Source organism: Panthera onca, chromosome C1 (genome assembly GCF_046562875.1).
Source record: "Panthera onca isolate mPanOnc1 chromosome C1, mPanOnc1 haplotype 2, whole genome shotgun sequence".
Lineage (NCBI taxonomy): Eukaryota > Metazoa > Chordata > Mammalia > Carnivora > Felidae > Panthera > Panthera onca.
In genome coordinates, this window is record NC_138346.1 from 34,286,391 (window position 1) to 34,313,172 (window position 26,782).

The 26,782-nt window shown below is 37.3% G+C and overlaps 1 protein-coding gene across 3 annotated transcripts; it reads left to right on the forward strand.

Annotated features, from left to right (window-relative positions):
* On the forward strand, window positions 1–22,014 carry TMEM237 (transmembrane protein 237). Of its 3 annotated transcripts, none has more exons than XM_060622957.3 (13): window positions 7–207; window positions 2,468–2,499; window positions 3,116–3,126; window positions 4,071–4,127; window positions 5,081–5,221; window positions 12,553–12,673; window positions 13,414–13,571; window positions 15,704–15,827; window positions 16,124–16,315; window positions 17,719–17,792; window positions 18,451–18,544; window positions 19,374–19,495; window positions 21,491–22,014. In XM_060622957.3, exons 1-13 carry the CDS (start codon window positions 169–171, stop codon window positions 21,556–21,558), a joined length of 1,233 nt encoding a protein of 410 aa, XP_060478940.2. In that variant the 5' UTR covers window positions 7–168; the 3' UTR covers window positions 21,559–22,014. The 3 variants fall into 3 exon arrangements, with proteins under 3 accessions (XP_060478941.2, XP_060478940.2, XP_078307135.1); XM_078451009.2 differs by lacking the exon at window positions 7–207 and adding an exon at window positions 277–984; XM_060622958.3 differs by lacking the exons at window positions 19,374–19,495; window positions 21,491–22,014 and adding an exon at window positions 18,665–19,367 and having other exon boundaries at window positions 1–207.
* Window positions 22,015–26,782: the final 4,768 nt, after the last annotated feature.

The window sequence follows — 26,782 nt, forward strand, 5'->3', positions numbered from 1 at the left end:
GTGGGCGGGGCTTGACACAGCGAAGGCAGGCAGAGACCTGGCCCCAGAGCTGCGGCCTAACCCGACACCGCAAAGCCCCCGCCTGACGCAGGTCCCGGAGGCACGGTCGCGGGGGCCAGGCTCGGGCCGCCGGCCGTTGCGTTGAGAGACCCCGGCTGGGAGAGCGCAATGAGGGCGGACTCGGGGCTCCGCCTGGAGGCCGAACCGGTGAGCGGCTCTTCGGCCACGGAAGTGGCAGCGGTGGAGGGTGCTGTCCTAACGCTTCAGCTGGCCCTGAGGCGGGGCCATGCCTAGGGCTGGGGATCGCAAAGGGAGAGCACTGCCAGTGATGTGTGCGCGTCCACCCATTTGGTGCTCACAGGATTAGACTGGAGCGGGCAATAGAAGTTCTCCCCGACCCCGGGACCCGAACTCCTGGAGCCAGGGGAGAAGCAGGGCGTGAAGTTTCTGGTGGCCTGAGCGCCCGATGTTGCTATGACAACGTCTCTCTTCGCTGCCTTCTCGCCCCCTGCGTGTTCCCGGGGTGCCAGCGAGGTCTCTCGTGCGGATTCCTCCCGGAGGGCATTTACCTGCCCAGGAAAGAGATCGCAGTTTCCTAGCGGAGACTTAATCATGGTCTTTTCCCACCTCCCAGGAACAAATCACTGCAACCACTTGGGAAACCATGGGTGGAACCGTGATTGCTGTCCTATGCCCGCTGGAGTCTCTTTTCCTTGGCACGTCAACCCCCACTCCGACGTCCCCTTTTCTGCAAGGCTAGATTGCAAAGGCCCAACCAGCTCCCCGCGCTTATCCTCGCCCCCACCTTGCAGAGAAGGGCTGAGAGCCACAGCAGCCAGTGCCGCGCAGTCCAATGACGCACGGCGCCTGCGCGTGGCCTGCCCGGGCGGGAGTGAGCAGGGGGCGGGGTGTGAGCTCTTCGAACCTGGAGGCTGAGCGCCGCGGGGAAGCAGGGTTTTAGACCGAATGGGAAAGAAGCAGGTGGTAAGCGAGCCTTAGTTATGTTTGAGCTATTAGGATTTTGTGTTCAGTCGAGCTGTCCTGCTTTTATGGGGCTTAAAGTTGGCTTTGTGGATGGGTGACACGTCATTTTTGCGGGACTTTTGAAATGTGGAACGTGTGAACTGAATCCTTGGACAGAACGTGATCCATAGCATCTTTACAATAGCGCTTTCTTATGACTATCGTTTTTTTCCAGTTGTAATTTAAACTACCAGATAGTATTAAGACAGCTTGCTTTGTCCTAATCTCGTAGCATTTGTATTAATACACCGTTTGAACGAATGGATTGCTAAATGGGACGATCGTAGAACAAACTAAGAGTGTCTAAAATGTAACCCTTTTGAATCATGCCCTCTGCAAGGAGCATGAGACAGTTGGGACATTAGATTGATTTTGAGGTATTTCTGTTAGTATTTTATTTTGAAAGATCGCAGAATGCTTCTCATCTCTAATCTCTGAACTGCAAACACTTTCTCTTATTCATGTAAAGTGGCATTTATAACGGGTGTGTGTGTGTGTGTGTGTGTGTGTGTGTGTGTGTGTGTGTGTGTGTGTGTGTAATTCTTTCTGCCCTAAAATGCATTCCTCATGCTGTATTCAGAGTGATTTCTTTAAAAAAGTGTGTTACTCTGTGGCATACAACCTCCACTGGCTTCTCGTTTAATTAAAACAAAGTCTGGACACCTTTTGTCTTCAAGACCCTAATGGTAGTGCCTGGGTGGCTCAGTCTGTTAAACCTCAGACCCTGGACTTGGGCTCAGATCATGATCTTACCCTTGGTGGGATCAAGCCCCTTGTTGGTTCTGGGCTGAGAGTGGGGAGCTTGCTTGGGATTCTCTCTCTCCCTCTCCCTCTGCCCTGACCCCACTCAGGTGTGCACTCTCTCGCTCAAAAAAATAAACTTAAAAAAAAAGACCCCAATTAATTAATCTGGCCCCTGCCTATCTTTTGTAACTGTGCTGCAGCTTTACTGGCCTTCTTTTAGCTGAAACACTGTAATCTCTCTTAAAAGCCTTTGTGTTTGCTCCCCTTTGGCTCCTTTCTTATTCAGGTCTCAGCTCAAATATCTCAGAGAGACTTTCCCTAACTAAAGTAGCACTCCACATCCTCCCTCATTTTTGTGTGTGTGCGAGTGTGTGTGCATGTGTGTGCATGTGCATATGTGTAATCTTCTCATACTTAACTACTAGAAAGAAAGTTCCATAAAAGCAGGGATTTCTCTGTTTTGTTCATTAATGTAACTGTAGTCCTTAGGACACAGCCTGACATGTAGATAGAAAGGAGTAGTAGGAAGGAAGGAATTTTATATGAAATTTAGAAATTGTTAAGACAAATTTAGAATTGCCCATCTGATTCTCAGTAGTACTTCTTGGGTTTCATTTGATGAACAGGGTTATCAAAAGATTTGAAGTACATGAAGATGTTCTGAGGCTTTTACTTACAAGCAGTTTTCTTCTCCCCATAGCGTCCTCCACGAGCCCTTCCACCTGTGCCAAGGTAAAAATAAGTTAGTTTTATTTTTTATTGAGTTTTAAAAATGTAAAATGAATAAAGTGAAAAAATTGACTAGTACAATTGCAAAATTATAATAATTCAGAGAAAACTTCTTGAAAATTTTAGAAAAAGGCTTCCTAAAAGTTTAAAGGTACACAATTCTTGAATCATTAGGATTACAGTTATAATTAAATGTTCTGTTTCAAAGCCTGAATGTCAACATGGTAAGATAATGGATCCATTCTGAATGTTTTAATGTCTTGTTTATAAGACTTTTGATCCTCTTTGGGTTGCTAGAATAGTTTCTTCAGTTTAAGCTGGTTTTAATCAGTGACAAAATAAGAATTCTTAATCTGCTTAATCCACTTTATTAATAGACAGTAGGTAATATGTATATGTAAGTTCAGAAAATATTGGGGTTATTTTGTTAACAGTTTTATTAGCTTTTTTACTTATAAAAATATGCTAGTTTATAAACTAGCTGGCTCTGTGAAAGCTTATTTTTAAATTTACAATGACTTAAGTCAGTTTTCAGTGTAACAATATAATAGATTTCTAATTAATAGTTTCTTTTTTTTTTGTCTTTGTCCTAATTAAATTTGGTCGGTGTCATGTAAAGTGCTATTCAAGGTGAGTTAGTTCATCCTTAATGTAAAACTTTTAAAACTGGGAGCTCAAAAGTTAATTTGATTCCTTCATGTTTTTCTTAAAGTTGAATCTGAATGGTGTAATTTATAATATTGCAATATACTTTTATCCTTTTAGCAAAATATCCTTATGACTGCTATTTTTTAAATGAAGGTTGATCTATAGCACTAGTTATATGAGTGATACTTTACCTTACAAATATGAAAGCACTCATTCCAGGATGGAGTCACCCACAACATGACCATTGGCTAGTTTATAGTTTTGTAATAGGGATGACATTGTCTTTTGTCTCATTTAATCAGGATAGACTGGGCTATGCTATACCAACCTCAAAATCTCTAACTTAATATCATACAAGGTTATTTCTGGTTAATATTTCTGGTTAATATTTCTAAGTACACCGTGGCAACAATCCAGGCCAGTTGCCTTTCACCACTCTTTGCTATGACGTCATGATTCAGGCTACTTCCATTCTGTGGCTCTGCCATCTTAACATACTTCAGCAAAGGAAGAGAAAGCTGGAGAGTTACTCACTAGCTCTTTCAATGTTTTGGCACATCGGTTCTCACAGTATATTGGCTCAACCCAGTCTCAGGCCACACCTGGGTGCAAGGGGGCTGGAAAATGTGGGTGATCAGATGAATATTTTGTGAGCCCACTTTTCTAGTATTAGAAACGTCACTGTTTCTTTCTTTCTTTTTTTAATATCGCTGTTTCTAATATTACTGACCAACAGTGAGCTACTGGCATTATACTATAAGCTTTCTTTGATTTTGTCAAGTTCTTGCCTCCTTCCCCTAATGTGTAGAAGTTGGCTGGACCTAGGGAAGAGAGGGAAAGGTCTTCCCTACTAAAAGTTCCTTTTGACTGCTCTCTGCATTGAAATTTAGGCAGCCTTTTCTGTTTTTTGTGTGTGTGTTTTATAGGTGATATTCCCCTTAGTCGTCCTAAGAAAAAGAAGCCCAGAACAAAAAACACACTAGGTAAGAAGTTGTTCTTTTTTTGTGGGATCACAAGACTTTCTAGGACCTTAGGCATGACAAACATCACCAATGAGGTAGAGGCAAAGCCCCAGAAGTCCCAAGTCACTGCTGTGTTGAGGACAGAATCAAAGTCAGTTTAAGGAAGTGGAAGGTGATAGTGAGGAACAAGACAGTGGGCAGCCAGAAGAGTGTCTAGAAGCATTCATGGAATAAAGGATTGTACTACTTAAACTCTTACTTCCACAGCATTCTTGGACTCTTTGAGGTCTTTTATCCCTAGACAACGTAAATTGTCTTAAGCTGTGATTGATTTCAGACCCTTGAACAGGATACTGGATTTAGAGACACAATGTCCTGGGATCCCTAATTTCAGTCAAAGAATCTCTTCATTAGCAAGAGTCTGAAGTCAAGGCCATATTAGCCATGTGTTAGAGGTTCTACAATAAGCAAGTTTTGTGAACTTTTTGTCTTAGTTATCCACTAATACTCCTGGATGTTCTGTCAGTAACTTAAACTCAGCATGTTCAGAATTCATCATTACCTTCAACCATAAATCAATTTTTTACTTCTCACAAATTTCTGTTAATGGAATCCCCCATTCTCCCAGTCACTTGGGCTCAAAACCTCAGTCAGCTCTAACTCGTCCCTCCACTCTACTTGCTGCCTGTTACGAATCTTAAGATGTGAAAATATCTGTGTCTGTATGTAGAGATATAATAAAAAACAAAAACAAAAACCCTTGAGTATTGATTTGATATATTAACTACTGAATTTATTTTAATTTATAATGTGATATAAGTGTGGGTTAAGACCAATTCTTATAGGCAAAGATGTAACAAAGGACAGTTAGTCATCATTTAGGAACTATTCTAGTTCCATTTTTTTTTCATCTTTTAAGACTCAGTGATCTTTGGTTAAATTATCCTGTTTTTTCCCATTCCACTTGTCTGCAGGTAGCGCTTCTTCAGAAGGCCTTGTTCAGGCTCCTGTTCATAAGCCATCTGAGGGCAGTGAGCCACCAGCTAAAGAATCCACAGAACAACCAAAAGAAGCTCCTGTTCCGAGGAGGCAGAGGAAGACAAGGCTACCTCTTGGTATGTGAAGAGACCAAGGTTAGGTTGTGATACTAGTTGTTATATTGGGGGTATGATTTAAAATTTCTCTGTTCCCATTTTTCCTCACCCGTATCCCTTTACTTTTTTCTTTCTTAAAGTTTTACCACTGGAGTAACTCTAATAGGTTAGGTCAAGAACCCTTTAGAGAGTCTCTTTTTTCATATTTCTGTATATTATGAGGGAAGGAATACAAATACGGGATTAAAACAGAAAGTTCAGATTTTGGTGTGTATAAGAATTTAGTATGTGATAAAATGGACATTTAAGATGAGTGGGGAAAGGATAGATTCAGTTAATACTGAATCTATGAACAATGCAATGAAAGAACAGTCATCATTTATTGAGTCTTGCTATGTCCCAGGCGCTATTCACAAGGTAAACAAAATACTGTCAAATATCAAATTGGCAATGCTTTTTTTCAGATTATAAAATTTAAAAGTGTTAGATAAAACATATATACACATATACATATATTACATATATGTATAAAAATTGATGAGGAAGGGGCACACTCATATACTGCTGCTAAGAGCGTAAATTGGTATAGCCTGTCTGAACTGCTAGAAATAGAAGTAACTACACTAGCCACAATAATTAAAGGATGGTAACTTCAGCATTATTTATAGGAGTAGAAACTGGTAATAACCATAGCTAACAAAGTGATACTGGCTAAATAAATCATATTTTATCCATTTAATAGAAACCAGGCCCCATTAAAAGGATTGTTAAGGTGAAATAGTGACTCATACATATAATACATATAATAGTATATACATTAATATACATACATACATATTAATATACATACATACATATAATAGTACATACATACATATTAATATACATACATACATATAATAGTATATATCAAAGGATCCTATTTTTGTAAAATATGTTGTATTAATTTCCCAGGGCTGCCATAACAAATTATTATAAATGGAGAAACTTAAACGAACAGAAATGTATTCTCCAACAGTTCTGGAGGATAGAAGTCCAAAACAAGGTGCCTGCAGGGCCATCCCCCCTCTGAAGGCTCTAGGAAAGAATCCATCCTTGCCTCTTCTAGCTTATGGTGGTTATTGGCAATCCTTGATGTTCTTTGGCTTGTGGCAATATAACTCCATTTTGTACACCTGTCTTCACATTTTCCCATATTTTCTGGTATAAGGATTTCAGTCATTAGATTTCAGGCCCATCCTAATCCAGCATGATCTTATCTTAACTTGATTATAACTGCAAAGACCCTATTTCCAAATAGAGTCTCATTCACAGGTACTGGGGGTTAGGACTTGAACATATCTTTTGGTGGGGGACACAGTTCAACCCAGAACACATGTATATGCATACATCTATATAGTAAAAACAATGGAAAGATATAGCAAAGGTAGGTTTTTTGGAAGAAGGAATTAGGGATGATTTTTATTGTCTTTCTTCATTTATTTTTTACTAATTTTTCAAATATTGAGCATTATGACTTTTATAGTAATTAGAAGAAAGATAATGGGTTTTGTTAGAGTAAAACAAAGGGAAGGAATGAGGATTGGGAGATTAGCTCTTTCCTACTAACATTGGCCCCTGATGAATAATTTATTACAAAATAACTACCCTGACCAATTACTTATCCTCTTAGAAAATAGTAGGTCCTGATGGGATGGAAGAATTACAGGAGGAGAGGGTAGGAACTAGAAGAGTTCATAGTATGGAGCACAGTTTTTAGAGGCAAGTTGAAGTAGGATGCTGCAGTGCCCAGGGACAGTGAGTATTTATGAAGGGGAGAGGGCAGAAGAAGGAAAAAGAGACAGAAATGACGATCAGACAGTTTTATGATTTCTTTCATTACTGGCAGTAAATATAGTTGAATTAAAACTACCACCATAGTTAATTTAGTTAGGGTACAAATTTGAAAATCAAGATGGATACCAGTACCTAGTTTTATAATTTATGAAAAATGTATTTACAGAAATGACCATTTCTATTTTATGTATGTATGTATGTATGTATGTATTATTTTTCGTTAGAGAGAGAGTGCAAGCAGGGGAGAGGGGTAGAGGAATAGAGAGAGAGTCTTAAGCTGGCTTCACACTCAGGATGGAGTTGAATGGGATGCTCAATCCCATGAAGCTGTGATCATGACTTGAGCCGAAATCGAGAGTTGGATGGTCACCTGACTGAGCCATCCAGGCGCCTCTGACTTGGCCATTTTTAGAAAGTTATGGACCCAACTAAGTTCTGGGCCAAAAAAGCACCTGTCACTGTCATTCCAGAATGTACTCATCTATGCAAGTCCAGCTTTCTAAATTTCTGGGTACTTAATTTTGTATGATTTTTATTTTGTTTCATCTGGATGATTATGGTATGCTTTACTTCTTTGGTATTTCCAGTTTGGGCTAAAGTGTTTTATTAAAATAGAATTCTGGGGGCTTTGAGGATATTCCAGGAAGCCATTGCCAGTATTTTCACATTGGAAGAATAGCTAGCTGATGAGAAGACTCCATTGACTTACTTAAACTTAATACCCTGTGCTCAGGAAAGAGTTAATATAGCAAGCCTGAAACTGCTCTTGTTAGAAAGGCCTACTTGCATCTTCCTCAGTTTCTTTCATAAGCTTTCTATAGTTTTCAGCATATAGATCTTTTACTTCTTTGGTTACATTTACTCCTAGGTATTTAATGGTTTTTGATGTCATTGTAAATGGGATCGATTCCCTGATATCTCTTTCTGTTGTTTCATTATTGGCGTATAGAAATGCGACCGATTTCTGTGCATTGATTTTATATCCTGCAACTTTGCTCAATTCCTGTATTAACTCTAGCAGTTTTTTGGTGGAGTCTTTTGGGTTTTCCATGTAGAATTTAATGTCATTTGTGAAGAGTGAAAGGTTGATTTCTTCTTTGCCAGTTTGGATGCCTTTTATTTCGTTTTATTGTCTGATTGCTGAGGCTAGGACTTCTAATACTACGTTGAACAACAGTGGTGAGAATGGACATTCTTCTCATGTTCCTGATCTCAGGGGAAAGCTCTCAATTTTTCCCGATTGACAATGATATTAACTATGGAGCCTAAGTGTTCATCAACTGATGAATGGATAAAGGAGATGTGGTATATATATACAATGGAATACTACTCAGCAATGAAAAAGAAAGAAATCTTGCCATTTGCAACAACACGGTTGGAACTAGAGTGTATTATGCTAAGTGAAATAAGTCAGTCAGAGAAAGAGATATTGTATGATTTCACTCATAAGTGAAATTTGAGAAACTTACCAGATGATCATATGGGAAGGGAAGGAAAAATAAGATAAAAACAGAGAGGGAGGAAACCATAAGAGACTCTTAAATACAGAGAACAAATTGAGGGTTAATGGGGATGGGGAAAATGGGTGATGGGTATTAAGGAGGGCACTTGTTGGGATGAGCACTGGGTGTTATATGTAAGCGATGAATCAGTGGAATCCACCCTGAAGCCAAGACCACACTGTATACAACTAGCTTGAGAATAATTAAAAAAAAGAAAAAGAAAGGCCACTTGAAAGGTTGCCTCTTCAACCTCTGGAACATGATGATAAGCAGTTCCCCACACTTAAATAAAAGTTTCCCTAAATTATAAGGGTGGTTTGCTATGTATTTGTGTACACAATATGATTTATGCTGAACGCCTGCTTTCCTTCTGGGAATCTGGAATTTGGGTATGTGCTAGGCAGGGAGTGCCTATGTGATCAGGTGCCAATAAAAGCCTTGGGTGCTGAGTTTCAATGAACTTTCCTGGTAGAGAAAGTGTCATACATGTCACAGCTTGTTGCTGGAGGAATTAGCGCATGCTGTGTGACTCCATTGATAGATGACTCTTGACAGCTTATACCTGGTTTCCTCTGGACTTTACTCCATGTGCCTTTGCCCTTTGCTGATTTTACTTTATGTCATTTCACTGTGATACATTGTAACTATGAATGTAAGGACTGGTGAGTGTAATGCCTTCTGAGTCCTGTGGGTCCGTTGGGTGAATATGTGATCTGTAGGTAATCTTGGGGCTCTCCCAAAACTCTGGGTACTGGATTACATAATTTTTCCCATATTTTTGGCATTACAATTTCTGTTTTTTTGGTGAGCATTTAGAGGTATAACATTATAAAAATTAAAAATTAGTAAAATGATGAAAAAATTTTGGTCTAATTAGAATTATTTTATTTTTTTAAATTTACACCCAAATTAGTTAGCATATAGTGCAACAATGATTTCAGCAGTAGATTCCTTAGTGCCCTTTACCCATTTAGCCCATCCCCCCTCCCACAACCCCTCCAGTAACCCTCTGTTTATTCTCCATATTTATGAGTCTCATCTGTTTTGTCCCCCTCCCTGTTTTTATATTATTTTTGTTTCCCTTCCCTTATGTTCATCTGTTTTGTCTCTTAAAGTCCTCATATGAGTGAAGTCATATGATTTTTGTCTTTCTCTGACTGACTAATACTTAGCATAATACCCTCCAGTTCCATCCACGTAGTTGCAAATGGCAAGATTTCATTCTGTTTGATTGCTGAGTAATAATCCATTGGATATATATACCACTTCTTCTTTATCCATTCATCCATTGATGGACATTTGGGCTCTTTCCATACGTTGGCTATTGTTGATAGTGCTGCTATGAACATTGGGGCTCCTGTGTCCCTTCGAAACAGCACACCTGTATCCCTTGGATAAATGCCTACTAGTGCAATTGCTGGTTCGTAGGGTAGTTCTATTTTTAGTTTTTTGAGGAACTTCCATACTGTTTTCCAGGGTGGCTGCACCAGCTTGCATTCCCACCAACAATGCAAAAGAGATCCTCTTTGTCCGCATCCTCGCCAACATCTGTTGTTGCCTGAGTTGTTCATGTTAGCCATTCTGACAGGTGTAAGGTGTTATCTCATTGTGGTTTTGATTTGTATTTCCCTGATGAGGAGTGATGTTGAGCATTTTTTCATGTGTCGGTTGGCCATCTGGAGGTTTTCGTTGGAGAAGTGTCTATTCATGTCTTTTGCCCATTTCTTCACTGGATTATTTGTTTTTTGGGGTCTTGAGTTTGATAAGTTCTTTATAGATTTTGGATGCTAACCCTTTATCTGATATGTCATTTGCAAATATCTTCTCCCATTCTGTTGGTTGCCTTTTAGTTTTGCTAATTGTTTCCTTCGCAGTGCAGAAACTTTTTATTTTGTTGAGGTCCCAGTAGTTCATTTTTGCTTTTGTTTCCCTTGCCTCTGGAGACGTATTGAGTAAGAAGTTGCTGCGGGCAAGATCAAAGAGGTTTTTGCCTGCTTTCTCCTCAAGGATTTTGATGGCTTCCTGTCTTACATTGAGGTCTCTCATCCATTTTGAGTTTATTTTTGTGTATGGTGTAAGAAAGTGGTCGAGGTTCATTCTTCTGCATGTCGTTCTCCAGTTTTCCCAGCACCACTTGCTGAAGAGACTGTCTTTATTCCATTGGATATTATTTCCTGCTTTGACAAAGATTAGTTGGCCATACGTTTGTGGGTCCATTTCTGGGTTCTCTGTTCTGCTGCATTGATCTGAGTGTCTGTTCTTGTGCCAGTATCATACTGTCTTGATGATTACAGCTTTGTAGTATAGCTTGAAGTCTGGGATTGTGATGCCTCCTGCTTTGGTTTTCTTTTTCAAGATTGCTTTGGCTACTCAGGGTGTTTTCTGGTTCCATACAAATTTTAGGATTATTTGTTCTAGCTCTGGGAAGAATGCTGGTGTTATTTTGATAGGGATTGCATTGAATATTTAGATTGCTTTGCGTAGTATTGACATTTTAACAATATTTGTTCTTCCTATGCCAGAGCATGGAATCTTTTTCCATTTCTTTGTGTCTTCTTCAATTTCTTTCATAAGCTTTCTATAGTTTTCAGTATATAGATTTTTTCACCTCTTTGGCTAGATTTATTCCTAGGTATTTTATGGTTTTTTGTGCAACTGTAAATGGGATCAATTCCTTGATTTCTCTTTCTGTTGCTTCATTGTTGATGTATAGGAATGCAACCGATTTCTGTGCATTGATTTTATATCCTGCTACTTTGCTGAATTCATGGATAAGTTCTAGCAGTTTTTTGGTGGAATCTTTAGGGTTTTCCATATAGAGTGTCATGTCATCTGCGAAGAGTGAGTTTGACCTCCTCCTGGCCGATTTGGATGCCTTTTATTTCTTTGTGCTGTCTGATTGCAGAGGCTAAGACTTCCAATACTATGTTGAATAACAGTGGCGAGAGTGGACATCCCTGTCTTGTTCCTGACCTTAGGGGGAAAGCTCTCAGTTTTTCCCCACTGAGGATGATATTAGCATTTGGGCCTTTCATATATGGCTTTTATGATCTTGAGGTATGATCCTTCTATCCCTACTTTCTTGACGGTTTTTATCAAGAAAGGATGCTGTATTTTGTCAAATGCTTTCTCTGCATCTACTGAGAGGATCATATGGTTCTTGTCCTTTCTTTTATTGATGTGATAAATCATGTTAATTGTTTTGTGGATATTGAACCAGCCCTGCATCCCAGGTATAAATCCCACTTGGTTGTGGTGAATAATTTTTTTAATGTTGTTGGATCTGGTTGGCTAATGTATTGTTGAGGATTTTTGCATCCATCTTCATCAAGGAAATTGGTGGTCATGATCACCCCCTTTTTAGTGGGGTCTCTGCCTGGTTTTGGAATCAAGGTAATGCTGGCTTCATAGAAAGAGTTTGGAAGTTTTCCTTCCATTTCTATTTTTTGGAACAGTTTCAAGAGAATAGGTGTTAACTCTTCCTTAAATGTTTGGTAGAATTTCCCTGGAAAGCCATCTGGCCCTGGACTCTTGTTTTTTGGCAGATTTTTGATTACTAATTCGATTTCCTTACTGGTTATGGGTCTGTTCAAATTTTCCATTTCTTCCAGTTTCAGTTTTGGTAGTGTATATGTTTCTAGGAATTTTTCCATTTCTTCTAGATTGCCCATTTTATTGGTATATAATTGCTCATAATATTCTCTTATTATTGTTTTTATTTCTGCTGTGCTGGTTGTGATCTCTCCTCTTTCATTCTTGATTTTATTTATTTGGGTCCTTTCCTTTTTCCTTTTGATCAAACTGGCTAGTGGTTTATCAATTTTGTTAATTCTTTCAAAGAACCAGCTTTTGGTTTCATTGATCTGTTCTACTCTAATTAGAACTTTTAAAGTTCTCTTGTCTTATAAGTTTTATATGTTATATGTTCTATGGCTCTGTGTTGTAGTAACTTGAAAATTTAATATACTTTTCTATGTTGTAGTAACTTGAAAATTTAATATACTTTATTTTCAGAATTGGAGACTTCCTTTGCCCAAAAGAAGGCATCCAATTCATCTTTATTACGAAATGAAAATGGTATTCATATGGAGCCAACTGAGGAGGCAGTTATTCAGAAACCTCGAAGGAAGACAAAGTAAGAATTATGTGTCCTTCTAAATATTCTTCAGGGACACTATGCTACTTAATTCAGAGCTCTCAAGTTGTAGGTTTGGATTAAGTCATATTAAATACGGTAATTAAGATTACAAAAATATCAGTTAAACCAACCTAATGATAGATTTGAAAAGAGTAAACAACTGCAAATGTAAAATACTATACTTAAATTAAAAATTTAGGAGCTATCTCTAAAAAAGATGAACATCAATAGAAGATATTATATGAATAGCAAAAAGTTAGATACTAAACATACTGAAATTTGAAGGTAATATTAATAAAATGGACTATTGTGATATATTTTCTCATGTTAATAGAATTCAAATTGTGATTATTTCAGCAATAAAAAAAATGTGTATTTTAGCATAGGAAATTAAGTCTCGGATAAAAGAGAATGGGATACTTTAAATAAGTTATATAACACTATTGTTTGTTTTTGGAAATTACCCAATAAATAGTGATCAATATTTGTATCCAATCCTATCATTTTAAGTTTGGAAAGAACCTTACAAATCTAGTTCAGTCACTTCATTTTCCAGATGAGAAGACTGAGGCCCACATAAATATATGTGACTTGCTGCACATAACAGTTAATAATCCATTTGAGTAAAACCAAATTTCTCGATTCCCAAGTCTAGAGCTCTTTTACAGGTACCTCCTTATGTGTGTCTGTAAAAATACAGTAATAATCCATTTTTCTTACATTCTTCCTGATTATAGGAAAACCCAGCCAGCAGAATTACAGTATGCCAATGAACTAGGAGTAGAAGATGAAGACATAATTACTGATGAGCAAAGCAGTCCAGAACAACAGTCTAGATTCACTGTACCCACTGGCATTAGCCAGCCTGTAGGCAAAGTGTTTGTGGAAAAAAGCCGTAAGTACTTCCTTGTGTTTGAATATGAGCTTTTTAGGAATTATACAAGGATATCCTTTTGCGTAGGAATTATATTTCTGGAAATCTGAATTAAGGAAATAAAAATATGAACAAAAATTTATAAACAAAGCTAACCATCGTATTGTTATTCTTGAGAGTGAAAAACTGCAAGCAATATAAATATAAAATGGAAGGGGCATGATTTCAGTCAGTTATGGTGTGTCTGTATAATAAAATCTTCCATACCATTAAAAATAATGTTTACAGAGAATTTTTAATTTCATGGAAAGATTTAAAATTTTTTTAATGTTTTTATTTTTGAGAGTGAGAGAGAGACAAAGAGAGACAGAGCATGAGTGGGGGAGGGGCAGAGAGAGAGAGAGGGAGACACAGAATCTGAAGCAGGCTCCAGACTCTGAGCTGTCAGCACAGAGCCCAATGTGGGACACAAACTCGTGAACCACGAGATCATGACCTGAGCCGAAGTCCGATGCTTAACTGACGGAGCCACAGGCGCCCCAATTCGTGGAAAGATTTAATGAAAAATAAACATACACACACATATGTAGTTTGAGCTCAACTGTAGAAAAATGTATAGGACAAAAGACTAGAAGGAAATATGCCAAAATATTAATGTTGGTTGTTTCTGGGTTATGGGATTGTGGGTAACTTTGAAAATCTCCCACCCACTTTCACCCATTTCTTTATTTTTTGTTGTACTTTATCAGTTTTCAATAATGATGGTGGTGTTGGTGGTAGGGCAGATAATGATATGATTTTTATAATTACAAATAAATGAGAGAAAATACATGATGGTATTACCATATTAAATAAGAAATACAGTGTTGTAGCTCCATATTCTTTCTGACATTGATTATAAAACTCCATTTGCAGTGTTTAAGAAAAACATATGGAAAGCATGATCATGACCACACATATCCATGAATATGCTATGAATATGCTGCTTAAAGAACTCAAATGAAAAATAAACATTGGTATTAAAATTTATAATTTAGATTTTATGTAAATTATTTTAGAATTTGTATTCTATAAGATCCCATGTGAGGCATCTTGGAGTTCTTAGCCAGTGAGAGACTTGTGATCCCGAGAGGCTGACTTAGACAGGGTCTCGAAGTAGGTTAGTGCAGAACTGGGACTTGAACTGAGGTTATATGACTATTCTAATCAAGCACTTTTACTAGTATACTATGTTGGTTTTTAATTTACTTCTGTTTTTAAGCAATATCACTCAATCCTCACTTTTAAGCAATATCTATTTTTTATAGTCTGTTTTTAAGCAATGTCACTGAATCCTCATTTTTATTCTTGTTTCCCTTAGCACAGAAACTTCCCTCCTAGAATAACTGACCATAAAAGACACCAGTTGCCTGCCCAGAAGTTGTCTTTTCTGAGGGAAAATTAGGTCTTGCACCTCTGTCTTTCATCCTCCCAAATACTTGACAGCCAGATTTGGCAAAGATAATTGAAATGGAACCTTTCCTGCTTCCTGAGGTCTGTTTGTGCATTGGTAGATCTACAAGAAGGAGCCTTGTCAACAGTAAAAGGATAATGCTCTGCTCACACAGTGTTGTGGTGCTGACACTTGAACAGATACTTGTCACAGGAATTTTATGTTTATAAAACAACCCCTTTCCACTCTGTCATCACAGAATGCCATGCTACACACACTGGCATTTTTTCCTAAGAAATTTGAAGTGTTTTCAAACATTGACTTAGCTTTATAGTGTTGGCATTTGAACTTTAATAAACTAACATCTCAAAATTAGAATATTTTGGATTATGTCATGTTAAAGGTTTCTAGACTTTGTTCTGGGTGGAAAGTTCATTATTTCATTAAATGTAATTGATTTCCAAAACTGTTACTTTAACATCTATTTTGGGATGAGAAGGAAATATATGGACTTTGTTTATTTTTCTTAAAGATAAAAAAATAGTATATTTAAGCAACCAAAAGAGAAGAGCCTTCTGAAATCGGGACTGGATCAGGGAGAGTTTTTAGATAGAAAAACCACAAAATCTCAGTCTGAGGGTTCTTACAGTGTGAAATAATGTAAACAGCCTGCCAGGGTTCAATGTTACTAGTTGTTGATAAGTGTGTAATGTGTTCTTAGGGAGATTCCAGGCTGCTGATCGTTCAGAGTTGATAAAGACCACAGAAAATATAGAGGTGTCAATGGACGTGAAGCTTTCCTGGACGACCAGAGATGTTGCACTCTCAGTGCACCGGGCTTTCAGGTGACTGCTTTTGTTGGACTTTTCTTAAAACAGATATTCCATAATTTTTTTAAAAATAAGTCTTGATTGTTCTATACTGTGAACAAAATTGACAACTTAAAATAGTAAATAGGTATATTTTTTAAAATATTTAATTGGAGTTAAATCATCTGCCTATCAGTGTGATAAAAAGAAAAAGCTTGGTTTTAGTTTTGTGAAATGTTAAGTTTTATTCTTACATGTGAAGAGATTTAAAAAATATTTTAGCTTTTTGCTTTAGTAATGCGTGTGTAATAACTAAACCCTTTTCCATTCAGGATGATTGGTCTCTTTTCCCATGGCTTCTTGGCTGGCTGTGCTGTGTGGAATATTGTTTTCATATATATTCTGGCAGGAGATCAGCTTTCTAACCTCTCAAACCTTCTGCAACAGTATAAGACCTTAGCATATCCATTCCAGAGTCTTCTCTACTTGCTTTTGGCTCTAAGTACAGTTTCAACTTTTGACAGGTAAGATTATTGTGACTGCACATCCCTGTAACTTTTCTTCAGAAATGTTGAGCATTGTCCCTATGACAGTTTTCAAAAGAGAATTAATATTACTTTGACTTTTTTTTTAAAAGCCAGTCTGTTTCCATTTTTGGGGGGCAGGTGGGGATGGGAATACTCTCAACAAAAGCATCTCCCAAATCTAAACCCATTCCAGCATCAACTCTGAATTTAAAATTTCTTCCAAATATAGTCAATGAAAACAGTTCCAAATATCATCTTCCAAATCATCTGAATCAGGTATAGGTGAGACTCTGGGTATTGTGTGAGTTTCCTAGGTTTCCTGTAACAAAGTACAGTTGACCCTTGAAAATCTCAGGGATTGGGTGTGCTGACCCCTTGCAAGTCAAAAATTGATATATAAGTCTTGACTCCCTCAGAGAACTTAACTAATAACCTACTGTTGACCAGAAGCCTCACCAATAACATAAATAGTTGATTACCACATATTTTGTATGTTATATGTATTACATACTGTATTCTTGTAAAAAATTAAGCCAGGAAAAACAAAAGTTATTAAGAAACTCATAAGGAAAATACATTTACAGTACTGCACTATATTTATTGAAAAAAATCTGCATGTAATCGGACCTACGCGGTTCAACCCTGTGTTATTCAAGGGTCAATTGTATTACAGACTGGGTGGCTTAAAGCAACAGGGATTTATTCCCTCTCAGTTTGGGAGGCTAGAATTCTGAAATCAAGGTGTTGGCCAGGTTGGTTCCTTTCTGGAGGGCTGGATCAAGAGTCTCTTCCACGTCTTTCCTTAGCTTCCAGTGGTTACTGGCAATCCTTGGAGTTCCTTGGTTTGTAGGCACATCACTCCAACTTCTGCTTTTTTTGTCACGTGATGGTCTTCCCTTCTCTCCTTCTAAGGATGCCAGTTGTATTGAATTAGGGCCCATTCTAATGGCCTCATATTAACTTGGTTACATCTGTAAAGACCCTATTTCCAAATAAGGTCATGTTCACAGGAAAAGGGGGAAGGGGCTAGAAGTTCAACATGTCTTTGAGAACACAATTCAACCCTTTAAGAAAAACAACAACTTAAAGCCTAATGATATGGGTAATACAAAGAGGTAGAATCTAATGAAATTTTGCAGTTCATGTTTAATTTGTTAAGAATGTCTTAACTCCAAAAGAATATTGACTAAATATTAATCTAGTTAAGTGTTTTATGTGGCTTTTGTAAATAAGATATTCTTTCATGTGTGTTTATATAAACTGTAGCCACTTAAAGCTTAATAATAGACAATGTATGTGGTAGCACTAGAATAGAGAAGGAAAAAAATGATAGTCAAGAGAGTACAGTTTTGTGAGAGGTTTACGAATGCACTGTGACAAGCGGATTTTGTATTTTCTAGGATCGACTTTGCTAAAACATCAGTAGCAATCCGAAATTTTCTTGCTCTGGATCCTACAGCTTTAGCATCTTTCTGTGAGTAAATAGTTTAATTTGATAATTGTGTAATACTTGAATTACACTGTAATTTTGAACCAAGAAAAGTTTAATTTTACTTTTAGAAAGATTTTATGTTATTGCTACTTATAAACATTACTTACAGATGTCCAGTGGAATTTGCAATTAAAAAAATATGATAGGCATAATTTTGATAGAATTGTTTTCCAGTACAGGTTGATCTAGATAGCTTTTAAAAGCTTGATTTGTCTTATATTTTGTAATGTTTCAGTTTTGTATTTTCTACTTGATATTAAACAGATTCAGCTGGCATGGCATTTCAGTAACAAATACTATTTTATATCTTTTTGATAATTTGGAATACATTTTGTTCTAAATTATGAGAGTATTAATAAAACTAGTTTTAAGACCTTGAGTAAGTAATTTAATTTCTTAAGAGACCTTTAGGTTCTTATAATTTCTAATGATGAAATAATGAGCATCTCAAAATACCCTTCTGCATCTATATTCTTGAAAATTAAAATAAGGTTAGCCAGCCTATTGAAATTGATCAAATGAATTTCTTTTATGTCATCATTCCCCAAAGTATAGAGTTTTGACCTTAAAGTAATCTATAAATTCAAAATAAACTGGGTTGTTAAAAATACATTAGTAATTTCATTTGTCTTTTTCTCAGTGTACTTTACTGCTCTTATATTATCTCTGAGTCAGCAAATGACAAGTGACAGAATTCACCTTTACACACCTTCGTCTGTTAATGGTAGCCTCTGGTAAGAACTCACAATAGCATTAGCAATTGTTGATGTAAAATAACAGCAACAACCGGAGTAATGGTACTGTTCTTATCCTTCTACTCTCTTACGTGTTTTCATTTAAAAATAATAATGAAGGCCCTGTTTTTGTTTCCAAAATTATGGTAAGAAAATACCTATTACCTTGGTTAATGGATAACGATTGCTATTGGATTGCATTTTTAATAAAATGTACTCTTTTTATAAGTCTGTTTTAAATCTATTAAGTTACGGTTGTAAGATCAGTCATAGACCATGAACTGGAGAAGCCTTGTACCTTTGCCCCCAGTCAGGGGCCTAATACTCCAGAATAGTGATGGGAGTGGGTAGCTGGGATGCAGTCAGAAATGCTGCTAGAAAAGCAATGCTAGAAAGAGAACAATCTAGGGAGAACCAGCCTCCACAGATCAGTGGCCAGTCATGAAGCTGACAGGTGAGTTGAGAGTCAAGTTCACAAAACTGAGAGGGGCAGTCTTTTTTGTGAGAGTAGCTAGGGACATGAGTAGCACCACAGTAGATGGAAGGGAAACCTAGAAAATTTGTTTGGCGATAGAGTTCAGTAACCTTTGAACCTTTATTCTCATGGTGTGTGTGTGTGTGTGTGTGTGTGTGTGTGTGTGTGTGTGTGTGTGTGTGTATTTTTATATATATATGGTGTATTTTATAGGGAAATTATATGTTGTATACTTATTTCATGCTTGTTGTTTCTCTAGGTGAGAACTAATTTTTTTAAAGTTCCTTAAAGAGATATATTTGGATATATGAACCTAAATGAAGATATTTCTAATGAGTGTTTGTGTGTCTTTAGGGCAGCAGGAGTTGAGGAACAGGTTCTCCAGCCATGGATTGTAGTGAATCTGGTGGTGGCCCTTCTGGTTGGACTATCATGGCTTTTTTTGTCTTACAGGCCAGGCATGGATCTTAGTGAAGGTATTAAAGAAGAAATAGTATAAGAATATCATGAAATCTTTTGACTTTATAAATTTTCTTTTATTGGATATAGCTTATAATCTGATAACAAAGCTGTGTTTAAAGTAAAATAATGAAAGAAGAGTAACAGTAAAGTGGTGAAACAATGCCAGGAGAAGCAGTGAGAGTCTAAGAGAGTTGGAGCCCTAGAGTACTCAGTGAAAGTCTTCTGTGGCCCATGTACATATTTATATTTAGGAGGTAATTCTTCTCTTGGAACCCTTCAAGTATTTTATAGAGAGTCTTTGCTCTTCATTTCTTTTGATCTCCTTCTGATCAAAGTATCTCTTAACTTGAAATAAATCATGCTTCATCTATGTAGCTTTTATCAGACATATTCATTCTTACCTCCTCTACCTGGCACAAATTCTTAACCCTTCATTGTCTAATGAAATATGTAGTAATCCTAGCTTTAGTGTGCTTGGTGGAAAGTGAGATTTACTAATCTATTGTCCCCAGACCCTTTTTGGAACATCTGGAGAAGGGGAATCATATTAGCAAACTGATAGCCCTTGAGAACTGCTTTAGGAACTGCTTAGTATTTCTAGTGTAACTTGTATTTCTTTAGCAGATGTTCCCGAGTTTCACCCTTGAATCTCTTTGATATTTTCTGGACTTTGGTTATTTATTCTTGATTGGTTAAATATCCTGAGCCTTTGTGATTTGATCAACTAATTATAACCTCAGAAGTCTAAGAATTGAGAATCTTTCCAATATTTCCATTTGTAAAAACTAAATCTGGTATATTCTTATTCACAAATGTACCTTTTGCATCATAATTCTCATGTTTCTTCACTGAATATTCTGTTGCTTTGTTTCTTTTGGAGTATTTGAAGTATATTTACAAGTTGTCTGAGGCTTTATGTATTTTGCTATTTCCTATTTTCACTCAGCATAGTTTTGTCATTCAAGGAATTTTTCATGTAATATTTATATTGGAGGACTTTATTTTACTAAATTCCTAAGGTCTTCTTTTTCTTTATGTCTTGATATTTTGATAAATTAGACACCTATATGCTAAGTAACAGTTTACATGTAGAAATGTCAACTAATAACATTCCACACTATGATTGGGATTGAAGCTGGATCGAGCTGGCTTTGTGCAGATTTCTGGGATCCTGCTCTCTTTTAGGGCCGTGTGACTCATAAAAACATTTTTATTTCTATGTGGATAAAAAGTGTAAATATAAAATGAGGATGATAATAACTTGCTTATTGGGTTGTTATGGTGATTAAATGGGATAAGACATTTAAGATAAACGGGCACACGCCTCGTGTCAGTCCCAAGTCCTTGCTCTTCATCTGCCCCTCCGTTGTAGGTTATCATGGTCATTACAGAATTAGACATTTTAGCTGTTTAATAATCCCAGGTTCTCTAAGTGACTTAAATTTTCTGGTAAGCGTTATTGTCTCCATTATATATGTTTTATTTTTCAGTGGTTTACAGTACATTTGAAATTTAAACATTTTAAAATGCACTATTTGTACATTTGTCATTTACTTGCCTTTTATTTATTTTTTAAAAGTTTATTTATTTATTTTGAAAGAGAGAGAGCAGCATGAGCAGGGGAGGAGCAGAGAGAGATAAAGGGAGAATTCCAAGCAGGCTCTGTGCTGATAGTATGGAGCCTGCTTGGAATTCTCTCTCTCCCTCTCTCTCTGCCCTTCCTCTGTTCTCTCTCTCTCTTTCTCTCTCTCTCTCTCTCTCTCTCTCTCTCAGAATAAATAAATAAACTTAAAAAAAAAGTCGGATGCTTAACTGAACCACTCATGTGCTCCTCACTCACCTTTTAAATCAGATTTCATTATTAAAAATTCTTATTTGTACTTGAGAGTTTTCTTTATATGTATTAAATATGTCAATATTTTGAGAATCTGTTTATAACTAAGCTGTAAAACTCTTTTTGAGGTACTGGGAAACCATTTTGAGTAAGATCTGTTGATTTTCTCTCCCAGAGTTGATGTTCTCCTCTGATGTGGAAGAATATCCTGAAAAAGATAAAGGACTCAAAGCTTCTTCATGATGCCAGCTCACCTTCAGAATAATAATGACCCAGTATTTAGAATTTTTCCTATTCTTGTTTTTAAATGTATTTTTATAAGATGTGTGCAGGTGTATTTGGAATTGATTTTTTGATTATATAGTACTGAAAATTTTCTCAAGATTATGGAAAATGTAAAAATTGTATCTCCAATTCATACTCAAACATTAATCTCTTTAGCATTATCATCTTAATGACAAAGGAGGTAATGAGCTAGAAAACAGCAGGTGAATGTGTTTATTTCCTGTTCTCTCAAGTTAGTTGCATTTATAATCATTACCTTGAAAAGCTCTAATATAGAAAAAAACATTAGTGTTACAAAATATATATCAGGTTTAAACATAAAATTTAGGGAGTAGGGAAGAAGGGGTCAAAAGGCCTTTATGTATTTTTAATGTCTCCTTACTGAATAAAATATGAAATTTGTCTTTTTTGAAACTGGCTTGGTGGTTGTGATTATATATCATGTAATAAGTATACTGTAATTTAACTTGAAAGATGCTTTCCTTCATGACTAATAAAATGTACCTCTTCTGTTTGAAAAGTTTCATATTGGAACAACACCAAAATAAAGAGCTTTTGCATAGCAAAGGAAACCATCAACAAAATGAAAGGCAACCTACTAAATGGGAGAAGATATTTGCAAATATTTGATATATTTGATAAGGGGTTAATATCCAAAATATGTAAAGAACTTCTACAACTCAACACCAAAAAACAAATAATCTATTTAAAAAATGGACCTGAATTGACATTTTGCCAACAAAAACATACACATGGCTAACAGATACATGAAAAGCTGGTCAACATAATTAATCATCAGGGAAATGCAAATCAAAACCACAAATGAAAAATCACCTTACTTGTTGAGCGTCCGACTTTGGCTCAGGCCATGATCTCGCGGCTCGTGAGTTCGAGCCCCACGTCGGACTCTGTGATGACAGCTCAGAGCCTGGAGCCTGCCTCAGATTCTGTGTCTCCCTCTCTCTCTGCTCCTCCCCCACTCACACTCTGCCTCTCTCTCACAAATAAATAAAAACATTAAAAAAATAAACATCACTCTCTAAAAAAAAAAGAAAAGAAAAATCACCTTACATCTGTGAGAATGGCTAGATTCAAAGAGACCAGTGATAATGAGCATTGGGGAGGATGTGGAGAAAAAGAAACACTTGTGCGCTGTTGGTGGGAATGCAAATTGGTGTGGCCACTGTGGAAAACAGTATGGAGGTTCCTCAAAAAATTAAAAATAGAACTACCATATGATCCAGTAATTCCACTACTGTGTATTTGCCCAAAGAAAACAAAAACACTAATTCAAAAAGATATATGCACCCCTTGTGTTTATTGCAGCATTGTTTACAATAGCCAAGATAGGGAAGCAACCCAAGTGTCTATCCATCGATAAAAGGATAAAGAAGTTGTGGTATAAACATGGAATTGAATATTACTCAGCCATAAAAAAGAATGAAATCTTGGCATTTGTAGAAACATGGATGGACCTAGAGGGTATAATGCTAAGTGAAATAAGTCAGAGAAAGACAAATACCATATGATTTCACTTGTATGTGGAATTTGAGAAACAACAAATACAAAAAAAAGAAGACTCAAATACAGAGAACAAACTGGGGAGGTGGGTGGGAGGATGGGTAAAACAGATGAAGGGGATTAAGAGGTGCAAACTTCCAGTTACAAAATAAGTCACAGGGATAAGAAGTACAGCATAGGGAATACAGTCAATAAAATTGTAAAAATGGTGACAGAGGATAACCATACTTACAGTGGTAAGCACTGAGTAATGTATAGAATTGTTGAATCTTTTTGTTGTACACCTGAAACTAATATAATACCGTATATTAATTATACTTCAATAAAAAAAGGTTTATAACCATAAAAGTTTTTTTTTCCCTTAAAAACCCATATCAGTTTTCCCATATCTGGCTGCACATCAGAATAATTTAGGGAGCTTCAAAAAACATATAGCAAAAGAGAAGCTGAGTGGAACAAGAATTCAGGGAAATAAATGAGAGACCTGTGAGCTTATTGAGCGATCTCAGTTGACCTCTACACTGCCCTTTGCTCTGCCTCTTTTTTTGTGCAACAAGAAATAGGAGGAGAAGTCACCACGCCTTTTCTCAAGCTCTCTGTCAGAGACATCTCTGGCTCTTGAGGAAATCCCATTCTTGAGATGTGCCCTGCATGGAAAAAGGTCTCTTCAGAGCCATATTCATTGGTGTCTCAACTGGTATGAGACCCTAGAGCTTAAGACAATAACAAGACAGACTCTCCATGGGATGCTATATCTCAAAGGCTATCAAGCACATCAATAAAGCTGTTGGGCCTGCCTGATTAGCAAGCAACTGAATGTTGTGGAAGGGAAGAGGACTGACCAATTGACTAGGGGTGGATGGCTCTAAGAATAGGTCTAAATTTGGTGCGAGCACCATATTGGAAATATCTTGCCTGGGAGACTGGAGCTGCTGAAAAGGGGATTCCCTGTGCTGACACAGAATTGTGAGTCTGCTGGCAATTCTGAAGTCATCCTGCCAGTTCCAGCTTTTGCTGTGATCAGGGATGGTTATGCTGGCAACAGGCTGGTGGTGCAGAAGTTCGTGATCCGCCCTGTCAGCAAACTTCAGGGAAGTCGTTCATTAGCTCTAAAACTTACCACACCTGAACAAATGCCATCAAGGAAATATGAGAAAACCAGTGTAGGGGATTGTGGTAGGCTGGATAATATTCCCCAAAGATGTTCATCTCTTGATCCTGGAACATTATATTGGCAAAAGGGATTTTGCAGATGTGATTAAGGTCGTTTAACCCTGAAATGGGGAAATTGTCCTGGAGTATCTGGTTGGGCCCAGTGTAATCACATGAGTCCTGAAAAGCAGAAAATTTTTCCTTTATGTGGTCAGAGAGTGAGATGACAATGGAAGAAGGGCAGAGAGTTATGTTGCTCATTTTGAAGGAGGAAGGGGCTACAAGCCAAGGAATATGGGTGATCTCTAGTAGCTGAGAATGGTCCTTGGTTGACAGCCTGCCAGTAAATGTATGTGGGCTCAGTCCTACATCTTTAAGGAACTGAATTTTGTTAAGATCCCAATGAGCAACAAAACAGATCTTCCCCTAGAACTTCCATGAAGGAATTAAACCCTGCTGACACCTTAATTTTAGCCCAGTGAGACGCATGTCAGACTTCTGACATACAGAATGTTAAGATAGCAAATGTGTGTTATTTAATCTGCTAAATTTGTGGTAGTTTGTTATGGCAGCAACAGAAAGTTAATACCAGGTTGAAGGGAGTTTTGCTCCTAACATCCTAGAGAATAAAGACACCCCAGAGCAGCTATGGAATGCAACTCAGAAAGCTGGCTAGGTGGGTAGTAGTGTAACTGGCAAGGGCATAGTTGCCTTTAAATTCCTCAGGTCTGGGAAGTATGACCCAGACTTCAAATTTCCCAATCACCCTAGCAAGTACATATTTCCTGAGCAGCTGGTGGACCTGTACAAGCCTATCAAAAAACCTTTGGCCATGATGATTGGGAAACTTTGAGGAAGTTCACTGCTAATATGTCTCCATAATTGGCTCAAAGTCATCTTTTTTCTCACTTTTCACCCTGTATCGAGTGTGGGTAGAGTGGCTTAGTGGAGTTTCTGAGGTGTCAATAGGCAAGATCCCCAATGAGGCTTTTGTTGCTTTTTGGGGTGCAATACATTCAGTAATTGGAGTGGCCTCTCCCCACTCCCCATGAGCAGAACAAAACATAGACTTCTAGGCCCATCTCCAGAGATTCAGATTCAGTAGGTCTGAGATTCAGTAGGTCTTTTTAGAAAAAGATTCCCCAGGTGATTGTGATATAGCCAGTAGACTAGCCAGCACTTGGGACCTCTGGCCTATATACACCATCTGTAATCTATTATGAAACATAAAGCTTGGCTTGTGATAGATGATGTGATTTCAATCAAATTGCTAGAATTGTGAACGGACAAAAAAATGAGAAAATGAACAAAACCTAGTACCTGCTTTCTAGAGGCTCATTATCTAGTCAAAAGTCATAGGTAGGCATAGGAGTTAAAGAATCTAGGAAAGTATTGTGGGTAAGGTCGCGTGTGGGCATGTCCTTTACAGGATGGCTGGATTTCTACCGGTAAAGATGGGGGACAAGGAAAAGACCATATGAATGAGTGAACTCTGAGAGCTTTTTATTTGGAAACTATCAAATGTAAAAATGTTGAAAGACCAGGATAATTGTAGCAACTGTAATGTAGATCAACCTAGGTTTAATAGTTGTTAAAATTTTGCCACATTTGCTCATTTGTTTTATCTTTCTTTATACACCCTTGTTTTCTTGCTAAATCTTTTGAAAGTTGCTAACATCATGTCACTTCACCAGAATATGTAAACGTGAATCCTCCAAAAATAAGAACATTTGTTTACATAGCACATCTTGTTGAAATAGCTGGAAAATAGTGCATTCTCAAATTTCCCCAGCTGTCTCTCAAGATGTAGTCAAGGTTTGCACATTTCATTTGGTTGTTTTATCTCTTAGTTTTAAATGGTCTTCTTACATTTTTTTCTCTCCCCCATGACGTTTTTAATTGAAAAATTTCCTGAGATAAATGTAGACTCATGCATACTTGAGAAATAATACAGAGAAATCCTTTGTACGCTTTGCCAGTGTCTCTAAATAACATTTTACAAAACTGTAGTATGATATCATATCCAGAATATTGACATTGATAAAACCCACTGATCTTATTTAAATTTCTCTAGTTTTACTTGTACCACTGTGTGTGTGTGTGTGTGTGTGTGTGTGTGTGTGTATTAATACAATGTTACCAGTTGGGTAGGTTTGTGTATCTACCACCATAGTCAAGATATCGAACAGTTCCAGGGTGCTTGGTGGCTCAGTCAGTTGAGCTTCCGACTTTGGCTCAGGTCATGATCTCATGGTTCGTGAGTTCAAGCTCTGTGCTGAAGCTCAGAGCCAGGAGCCTGCTTCAGATTCTGTGTCTCCCTGTCTCTCTCTGTCCCTCCCCGACTGATGCTCTCTCTCTCTCAAAAATAAATAAACATTAACAAAAAATTTTTTGTAAAAGATACTGAACACTTCCAAAAACCACAGGAGTCTTTCATTGTTGCCCTTTTATAACCACACTTATTTCCCCATCTCTGCACCTCTAACTCCAACCCCTGGCAACCGCTAAT

Excerpts from the sequence above, each read along its gene's own strand:
- TMEM237 (XM_060622957.3), top strand. The coding sequence starts at position 169 with ATGAGGGCGGACTCGGGGCTCCGCCTGGAGGCCGAACCG. Across the intron at positions 5,222-12,552 it reads GAAGACAAGGCTACCTCTTG|AATTGGAGACTTCCTTTGCC; the intron begins GTATGTGAAGAG and ends CTTTATTTTCAG. Across the intron at positions 19,496-21,490 it reads AGGCATGGATCTTAGTGAAG|AGTTGATGTTCTCCTCTGAT; the intron begins GTATTAAAGAAG and ends TTTCTCTCCCAG.